The 10,526-nt window shown below is 37.1% G+C and overlaps 1 protein-coding gene across 1 annotated transcript; it reads right to left on the bottom strand.

Annotated features, from left to right (window-relative positions):
• Positions 1 to 905: 905 nt before the first annotated feature.
• On the bottom strand, positions 906 to 10,449 carry slc5a9 (solute carrier family 5 member 9). The gene is made up of 13 exons (XM_048211490.1): positions 10,120 to 10,449; positions 9,948 to 10,019; positions 9,498 to 9,602; positions 9,161 to 9,325; positions 7,027 to 7,132; positions 6,858 to 6,938; positions 6,560 to 6,765; positions 6,312 to 6,447; positions 6,016 to 6,123; positions 4,240 to 4,390; positions 3,698 to 3,866; positions 3,212 to 3,427; positions 906 to 1,370 (listed from the first exon to the last, which is right to left on the bottom strand). Exons 1-13 carry the CDS (start codon positions 10,246 to 10,248, stop codon positions 1,035 to 1,037), a joined length of 1,980 nt encoding a protein of 659 aa, XP_048067447.1. The 5' UTR covers positions 10,249 to 10,449; the 3' UTR covers positions 906 to 1,034.
• Between the last annotated feature and the right edge of the window lie 77 nt (positions 10,450 to 10,526).

Below are 10,526 nucleotides of genomic sequence, written 5' to 3'. Positions count from 1 at the left end.
AAAGCAACTTTCAACCTTTTTGACTAAAAGGCCCCCCATTGTCCAACACAATATTAAAATGACCCCATGCAGGCTGAGATATTTCCTCTGGCACTTCTGCAGTAATGATAACAAAGCTGCTGGCTTTCAGGCTTCTTTATTTACAGAAACATCATAGAAATCCCCAAATGGTGCCTCAAGTTTCTTTTCATTCCTACCCTGCATGTTCATCAATGAAAACAACTGTTGAGGGGACAAATTAAAATAAGAAATATATACGTTTTAAGCATTTTATTACTTTGCATTATCTTTATATAACTTATTTTGAATAATGATAATAAGTATATAATTTAGATGCCCCACACCCTGGTTGAGAACATCTTACCTACATTATATTTTGTCATTATGACACAACAGAAATTATTCAGGTCAAGTCAAGTCACCTTTATTTATTTAGCGCTTTGAAACAATATGTATAAATACAATACAGATTGTATCAAAACAGATTTACAGTACCAAACAGGAAGCTAACGATCAATGACAGATGCAAACTTCTTTAAATATAAGAAGATAATACAGGAAATAGTGTCATTATTCCACTTAGTGTTTATTCAGTTCAGTTCAATAAGTGTAAAGCTCATCAAAGTTAAATTCTATAAGCAGCTCTACAGAAGTAAATTGTTCAGTTTGAGTCAGTGAAGTGTTGATGGTGCAAAATTCATCAATTACAAAAAGTCGAATCAGCTTTTATCATCCAGCTCAATTCAGTGCAGTCAAATCAATAATATGAAGTGTCTTATAAACCCCAAATTATTAGTTTTTTATGTATATCTAATTATACTTTTGACATTAAACTGCTTTTAATAAACTTTTACAATTAAAAGTTAAGTCAAATACTCTTCTTGAAATAAAATACACCAAAAGTGTGCAATTCACAAGTTTTATTGTACATTAAAGTGAGGAAAGACTGGCAGTATATAAAATGAGAGCAGACATCTACATGTGTTTTATTGATAAGATTCTTACAAAGTGCTTTTCAGAACTTCACATTACATTCAAGCAAAGTACCCCCAAAGAAAGACATTGACAGTGAGTAAAATGAGGGCATTGACATTGCAGACAGTCTTCCAAGTGTGGTCTTCTTCAATACTCGTGAGTTTCTTTTCCAGAGCCTGCCGTTCCTCCTCACTCATCTCTTGTTTAGCCACATGGGAGAGACCACACAGCCACATTCCAGCACGCTTCCACCATGCAGGCGTGTCCTCATCCGACCCCTCTGACTCTGTAGTGCTGGGATCAGAGCCTGCTGGTTCAGAGCCTCTAGCCCAGGGGTCTTCCAGCTCTACACGCTCCTTCTTACTGTGTCTTGTCCACCAGGTCAAACGAACAAGCTGAAATGAAATATAAGTGTTATATTAGTTCATGTTCAGTGTGTGTTACAGCTAAAATATCATCATAAATGATGTAATGCTTTGTGTATGTAAATATATAAATAAAAAATTGACACGCTTTCTTTGTTTTTTATGCTAATAAAAAAAAGTCTTGTCTTTATGAATGAATTTCCAAAATCAAGGTAGTCTTTGTCAGTGCACATGTTATATAGCCTAGATTATTTGGGCTTTTTTGGGCAGCAGAACCTCCTTTGTGGGAAGAAAATGGTTCATAAATAATTAAATTAAAACTAAGAATGCAAAATGTTGGATTAGTGTGTTATATGTAATTTTCTTAATTTTAAACCAATAGAAATACATGGAAATCCCCTTTTAGATAGGTAATGGCCTGGGTACATGCTCTTTATCTCCTTTTTTTAAGTGTTTTATACAAATGGATATGGAAGGGATAATGTACATCAAAACTGATTTGAGCACAAACCTTTTTAAAATCTTACCTCTTTATAATCTATAAAGTGTACAAAACAATCGTTCTAGCAACAAGACGAACACGTCAACAATATTACTGTAGACCAACTATTAATAGCAATGATAATCAGGGTTATTATTGTTTCTATTAAAAACATTTCCGTTAACTGAAATAAAGCTGAAATAAACTAAATATTAGTTGAAAAACGTAAACTAAATGAAAATTAGAAATGTTACCTTGGTAATAAACTGAAATAAGTTTAAGTTGAAGCACTAAAATTATTAACTGGAAATAAATAACAATTAAAACTAACTAAAAATAAAACTGAAATAAAAAAACGAAGCCTAATTAGCAATATTAAAAAATAATAATAATATAAAATGACAAAAATATGTAACAAAATTACTAGAAATGTAACTAAAGTTCTAAAAATAAAAGCAAATTAAAAAAATAATAAAATTAAACACTGTAGATAACTGGGGCGCAAGATGGCACCAGCTGCGTTTGAATGTAACGTTATGTTATATACAGTCAAACCAAAATGTATTCAGACACCTTGAACATTTCATTCATTATTACAGTTTACTTGCTATAGTTAAAAAAAAAATGGTAATAAAATATGACAAGATCTCAGAGTTAAACTGTGTCAGAAAAAATGTATCTTAATTATAGATAATTAATTAAAGGTGCTAAAGAGGATCTTTTCGTCGACTGAGAAACCAAAGACTGTTACTGAGTTTTTGAAAAGAGCGCATGCGTAAGAATTTCGAGGGAACGCCTCCCAAAACTCATGCACGAGTATTGGAACACGAGTATTTACCACCGGCATTCGCTGTGTCGTGTTAGTGGATTCATTATGTCGGACTCACCGCATGTAACTCATAATCTGCAGTTGTTACTCCTGTCTCCTGACAAAAACATTGCATGCGGCGCCTGTGGAGTGTGGAAAGTTACTGGAGCACGCAGCCGCGCTCGTCTCTCACAAGGAACGTCACGGCAGTGATTGACAAGCCAGAGAGCCAATCCGCGCTCGTCTCTCACAACGAACGTCACGGCAGTGATTGACAAGCCAGAGGGCCAATCCGCACACGTCTTTCACAAGGAACGTAATGGCAGTGATTGACAAGCCAGAGGGCCAATCGTTTACGCGATGATCGCGTAAACGATTGGCTGATGTTTTTAAGGCCCTACCTCGTGCACAGATGATGTATATTAATATTATTCCTTTCAGTGCACCTAATAAATAGTCTTTTATCAGTTAGTAAAGACAGTTTCAAGTTCTGACCAATCAGAACCAAGCAATTCAGAGAGCCGTGTAATAAAAATATATATTTAAATGTGTATGTGTTCTTGAATTGCGGTTGATAGTTACGTGTTGCTCTGGAATAGGCGCAGTGCAGAGGCTGACAGCTGTGATGATCAGAGCTGTCAGTGCAAGCAGGATTAGAGCAAAATACAGGTAGTGCACATCTTTCAGCAGGGCGGGACGCAGGTCTTTTTCTCCGCATGATGGGGTGCCATAGACAAATTCCATTACCATCCTCACTGTGCCAACCACAAGTCCCACCATGAGACCCCAAAACGCACCCTGTGCAAGATAAAAGGAAACTTGGATGTTTTACAATCTTCTTATAAGAAATGCATCAAACGTTATAGGCAATTTAACTTTCACTTTAGTCAAGTCAAGTCACCTTCATTTATATAGTGCTTTTTACAATGCAGATTGTGTCAAAGCAGCTTTACAGTGATAGAGGAAACACAATTTTGGCTGTACAGCAGCTCTAGAAGAAAATGGTGTCATTGTCCAGCATTGTCTTTATTGCATGAGCACAAATCAGATAAAAGTTAATTAATTCACCTGTTCATTTACTCGCCCCCAGAAGATGGCCATAATAAACACTGTGGTGATGGGAGGTGCCAGGTAGCTAGTGATGGCCTGAATGTAGTCAAACAGCTGTCCACTATTGGCTGTTTGAATGATAGGAATCCACACAATGCTCAGGGCCACTAGGAATAAAATGAACACCCTGTAGATGTAAATAAACAGCAGCAATTAAGACACAGCAAATAAGTCAGGATATTCAGGCTGTTGACCTTATACTCATGCTTCATTATTACCATCACTGACATTTTGCATATGAATTATATCTAATTGATTTGAGCACTGTTATACATGCGCCGTGCCTTTATTAGTCCAAAACAGGTCAACAAAACCACTGCAATGTGGTTATCCACCTGGTGTGGAAAACTGCAGAGAAAATGGTGGTGGACCAGTTCCACTTTCGTAAAACTGGTTTGTATGTATCGATATAATGATTTCTTTTAGATACTTTCTGAAAAATGTGTCCAAAATGAAAGTGTTCTAAAGTTTTTCTGCAAAGCATTTAACAGAAACTATACCTGCCCACTACCATGAGCTCTCTCTCAGAGGCCCGGGGCCGGATTCGTTGCCAAATGTCCATGGTGAACAGAGTACTGCTACTGTTGAATATAGAGGTGAGAGAGGACATGAGTGCTGCCATCATTACAGCGATCATCAGACCTCTCAAACCTACAACACAATTACAGTGAAAGAAGGAATAGATTAGCAAGAACAACAGGAATATCAAAGCAACAAGATGATATGTAGCAATATTTGCTAACTAATGCGTTTATTTTTGCGGGTGCATTATAGACTTCAAATCTTCAAATATAAAAAATGTACTTTGAACTTTGTTTTCCTATTTTTGATCTTCAAAGTGCCACTCTACTCATCAAAATCTTATCTATAAATAAAACATCTGGGTAGGAAGCAAGCCTAAAATTGAGAAATTCTAGCTTAAATAAATAAATGGACTGTGAAGATATTTCACTAAAACTTGATCTTCATTAGATCTATATCATGTTCAATGTAGTCCGCTAATAACTTGTTAGAGCACTGTCATTTTTGCTACAGTTTGCCATTTCAGTAAAAAATAAAAGTAATTGACACATGCTGTTTTTTTTTTTTTTTTTTTTTTTTTTTTAATGTAAAACCCACATAAAGGCAACAAGATATTGAAACCAGGCATATATGTGTGTGTACACACATTTATGAGGACACAAATTTGTATAATGACATGGGTATTACACTGGTATTACGACGTAAACATGTTTAATTAGGACATTTCATGAGTCCTCATATTTAAAGGTGCCCTAGAACCAGATTTTACAAGATGTAATATAAGTCTAAGGTGTCCCCTGAATGTGACTGTGAAGTTTCAGCTCAAAATACCCCATAGATTTTTTTTTAAATAATTTTTTTAACTGCCTATTTTGGGGCATCATTAACTATGCACCGATTCAGCGCGCGGCCCCTTTAAATCGCGCACTTTTATAAAGAATGAAGTTGTGTTTGTGCATTATACAGACTGCAAGTGTTTAAAAATGAAAATAGGGACGGCTCTTGTCTCCGTGAATACAGTAAGAAACGATGGTAACTTTAACCACATTTAACAGTACATTAGCAACATGCTAACGAAACATTTAGAAAGACAATTCACAAATATCACTAAAAATATCATGTAATCATGGATCATGTCAGTTATTATTGCTCCATCTGCCATTTTTCACTATTGTTCTTGCTTGCTTACCTAGTCGGATGATTCAGCTGTGCACATCCAGACGTTAATACTGGCTGCCCTTGTCTAATGCCTTGAACATGGGCTGGCATATGCAAATATTGGGGGCGTACATATTAATGATCCCGACTGTTACGTAACAGCCGGTGTTATGTTGAGATTTGCCTGTTTTTCTGAGGTCATAAGAAGGAGGAAGCAATGGAGTTTGAAACTCAATGTATGTCTTTTCCATGTACTGAACTCTTGCTATTCATCTATGCCAAGGTAAATTAAATTTTTGATTCTAGGGCACCTTTAAAATAGCTTTAAAAACATACTAAACAATGTTTTATTAAAAATGTAAAAATGCAGAATGTTTTCTGTGATAGGCAGGTTTAGGAGTAGGGGTAGTGTAGGGGGATAGAATGTACAGTTTGTACAGTATAAAAACCATTACGTCTATGGAATGTCCCCACTAAGATAGCAAAACAAACCCGTGTGTGTGTGTGTGTGTGTGTGTGTGTGTGTGTGTGTGTACAGGTTGATCCTATAGCTGACAGAAAGGAAATTTTCAATTAAGTGTAAAAGGTTGTCATACCCACTGGCATGAGCTCCACAACTAACTTTGGGTAAGCGATGTTAGAGCAGCCAACACTGGCCCCACAGATCTTCAGACACTCATCAGGATCCACACATCCTACTTCATCTAGAACATACACAAACCCAACCACACTATTTACCATGAAAACAGAGATTTCACATTTAACCAAAAGAATGGTGTGGAAAGTACATAAAAATGTCATAAACCCCTTTTCATTGGTTTAATAAATGTTTGAAATTTTTTTAAAATCTAGGCCATTAATCTAGGGGAAATGCAAGAATGACTGAGCATACTTGGGTAAAGGGCTCTGCTGATCATTCCTGGCATAACAACGAAGAACATAGGGAAGACCTTGAGGTAGCCACCGAGTACTGAACCACCTTTGGCATGGGACAAGTTTTTGGCAGACAGAGATCTTTGCACTATCACCTTCAAACAATAAATAGATGCAATTACTTGATGTAAAATGTTTTTTTAAGCTTAAAGAGACCTATTTGTAACTTAAATTGTAAAGTCATAGTGAACAGAACTTCTGTTTCACCTGGTCTGTGCACCACACCCATGTGGCCAGAACTGTGAGTCCAAAGATCAGGCCTGGCCAAGGAAGGTCTCCTGTCACTGGATCTCTGAAGATATGAAAGGCATCAGACCGAGGAAGATGGCAAGTGGTGTTGGGAACCTTGATAGCAGGTATAGCACTTTCATACTGAACCAGCAAACCCTCGTACCATCCAACTTTGTCAAATGCTGCCGAGGGAAATTAATTTGAAATACAATCACTGTAGTTACCCAGGAATAATTCATGTAATTGTATATTTTTATAAAGAAGGGATCTATACCTATGAACATGAGGACAAATGCTCCTATTACCATGATGACAGTTTGTAAGGCATCAGTGTAGATTACTGCTGTCAGCCCACCTGCATTAAGACAAGCCACCAGTTGCTGCATTTCAACTAGAATCACATTTAGACATTAGTTATCAAAAATATCAGTTGTTTTTATTACCAGCTATAGTATAGAGTGCAGTGACGGCTAGCAGCACAACAGTGGACAGATACAGGTCCCACCCCAGTGACACCTGGATGAATAAAGCCCCTGAAAAAATGTCTGTCTGAAAAAAAGTTAGTTAATATTATGATGAACTTTATTCAATTTATTAAAAGACTCATTTGATCTCATTCAGTGCAAAGTCAGATAGATTGAGGTTTTATGTTATGTTATTTGTCAATGGGGAAATAGTTAAGAAACTAAAATCCTTCCATGAACAGGTTTTATAAATTTTGAATGGTAATACTTTGTTAAATGGGTAAAATGAGTGTCTTGGCTTCGTTTAAAACTTAATGCATTACATTGAAAACAAAAAGTGAAAATAACTACAAACCCAATTCCAAAAAAGTTGTGTACAAATTGTGAATAAAAAAGGAATGCAATAATTTACAAATCTCATAAACTTATATTTTATTCACAATAGAATATAGATAACATATCAAATGTTGAAGACATTTTGAAATGTCATGCCAAATATTGGCTCATTTTGGATTTCATGAGAGCTACACATTCCAAAAAAGTTGGGACAGGTAGCAATAAGAGGCCGGAAAAGTTAAATGTACATATAAGGAACAGCTGGAGGACCAATTTGCAACTTATTAGGTCAATTGGCAACATGATTGGGTATAAAAAGAGCCTCTCAGAGTGGCAGTGTCTCTCAGAAGTCAAGATGGGCAGAGGATCACCAATTCCCCCAATGCTGTGGCAAAAAATAGTGGAGCAATATCAGAAAGGAGTTTCTCAGAGAAAAATTGCAAAGAGTTTGAAGTTAGCATCATCTACAGTGCATAATATCATCCAAAGATTCAGAGAATCTGGAACAATCTCTGTGCGTAAGGGTCAAGGCCGGAAAACCATACTGGATGCCCGTGATCTTCGGGCCCTTAGACGGCACTGCATCACATACAGGAATGCTACTGTAATGGATATCACAACATAGGCTCAGGAATACTTCCAGAAAACATTGTCGGTGAACACAATCCACCGTGCCATTCGCCGTTGCCAGCTAAAACTCTATAGGTCAAAAAAGAAGCCATATCTAAACATGATCCAGAAGCACAGGCGTTTTTTCTGGGCAAAGGCTCATTTAAAATGGACTGTGGCAAAGTGGAAAACTGTTCTGTGGTCAGACAAATCAAAATTTGAAGTTCTTTTTGGAAAATTGGGACGCCATGTCATCCGGACTAAAGAGGACAAGGACAACCCAAGTTCTTATCAGCACTCAGTTCAGAAGCCTGCATCTCTGATGGTATGGGGTTGCATGAGTGCGTGTGGCATGGGCAGCTTACACATCTGGAAAGGCACCATCAATGCTGAAAGGTATATCCAAGTTCTAGAACAACATATGCTCCCATCCAGACGTCGTCTCTTTCAGGGAAGACCTTGCATTTTCCAACATGACAATGCCAGACCACATACTGCATCAATTACAACATCATGGCTGTGTAGAAGAAGGATCCGGGTACTGAAATGGCCAGCCTGCAGTCCAGATCTTTTACCCATAGAAAACATTTGGCGCATCATAAAGAGGAAGATGCGACAAAGAAGACCTAAGACAGTTGAGCAACTAGAAGCCTGTATTAGACAAGAATGGGACAACATTCCTATTCCTAAACTTGAGCAACTTGTCTCCTCAGTCCCCAGACGTTTGCAGACTGTTATGAAAAGAAGAGGGGATGCCACACAGTGGTAAACATGGCCTTGTCCCAACTTTTTTGAGATGTGTTGATGCCATGAAATTTAATATCAACTTATTTTTCCCTTAAAATGATACATTTTCTCAGTTTAAACATTTGATATATCATCTATGTTGTATTCTGAATAAAATATTGAAATTTGAAACTTCCACATCATTGCATTCTGTTTTTATTCACAATTCGTACAGTGTCCCAACTTTTTTGGAATCGGATTTGTATATCAAAAGATGAGTGAACTCAAGCTGCAATCGAATCGGTTCATTACTTACCCAAATAAACTCTTGCACAGCTGGCCAATTGCATCTAGAGCCATGATAATATTTGCTATATATATATATATATATATATATATATATATATATATATATATATATATATATATATATTAGACTTACTGATATCTTGGTGAAGATGTAAAGGATGAGAGACAGCACACTCATGTAGATTCGAATGCGCTGACCCCCGAACCTCTTCCTCAGATACTCTGGCATTGTGACCACTCCAGCAGTAATATACACAGGCACAAAAATCCAGCCCAAGGCAATGAGGACCCATGCTGCCTACAGAGCATCACACTTGATGTCTGATAAGATGTTTTGTTTCAGCATGTGATGCAATAAAACTTTCAAACATTTGTTTAGCCTAAGACAACTATAAACTCACAAGTGAAATCAGTAATTACTGAAACAACACTGGAAGCTTGTAAGATAAGGAATGATTTGTCTACCGTACATTCCACTCGAATCCCCCGACTGCGAGTCCCCCAGCGGCTCCTGTCCCTGCTAATCCAATGAACAGACCACTGCCTACGTTACTGGACATCAAAGAGGCACCAATCTGTTGAAACAAAATACTGAGAAAACACTCAAAACTAAAGGAAACTATGATAAATCAAGCTGAAAGAAACATCTTCACACTAAACACTAATTCAGCTGTCAAATAGAACTTGTTTGTGTATAACTGTGATACATGATTTATTTAATGTAAAACTTTACACATTCACTTTATTGTTTAAGTAATAAACTCTTTTAGGAGACTGCAGGGATTTCATTATTTCCCTTTTCCTGGTTGTAATTCCAGGCCAGGGCTTTGAAAATCAAGGTTCTTCCTTGTAGACATGCACAAGATAAATATTCCTGCTTCATTATTAAGAGTAAACACCGTAAAGACACAGAAACTCACTGGCCACCATGTCATGGATCGTCCTGCCAAAAAGTATCCACCCACTGTCCCACGGTTGGCTCTGACTGAGGACTATAAATCAGAAATCTCTATCTCAGCATCAAAAGTTAGACATACCAAATTCTCTACATAAATGCAAATATTGCCAGAGAGGCTGCAAAATTTCACGTACCCATATTCCGACTGCCAACACAAACACGAAGTAGACTACAACCACAGCAATATCAGCAGCCTCAAAAGCAAACTTTGCGGGCACCTCGGGCTCTTGGGTGCCCATTACAGGCTCAGGTGAAGCTGGCATTTTCTACAATGCCTGAGGCAAAAGTGTGAACTTTGAAGCAGGTGCTGATTTCATTAATAATTAATCAGCCTGTTCCAGAGAATGCACAAGTTACACATTATATGACAGATCCACATCACCACGTGAGGACGCTGTAAACTAATATACTTTAGAAGTTAACATTTTGTTTTAGGAAGACACACACACACACATACACACATAATTAAAAAAAAAAAAAAAAAAAGGAAAAATTGAGGTGTTCTATAACTTTTGACCTGTAGAGTATATGTAATAATACT

This window comes from Megalobrama amblycephala, linkage group LG12, assembly GCF_018812025.1.
Source record: "Megalobrama amblycephala isolate DHTTF-2021 linkage group LG12, ASM1881202v1, whole genome shotgun sequence".
Classification (NCBI taxonomy): domain Eukaryota; kingdom Metazoa; phylum Chordata; class Actinopteri; order Cypriniformes; family Xenocyprididae; genus Megalobrama; species Megalobrama amblycephala.
This window is presented reverse-complemented; position numbering and strand designations above follow the sequence as displayed.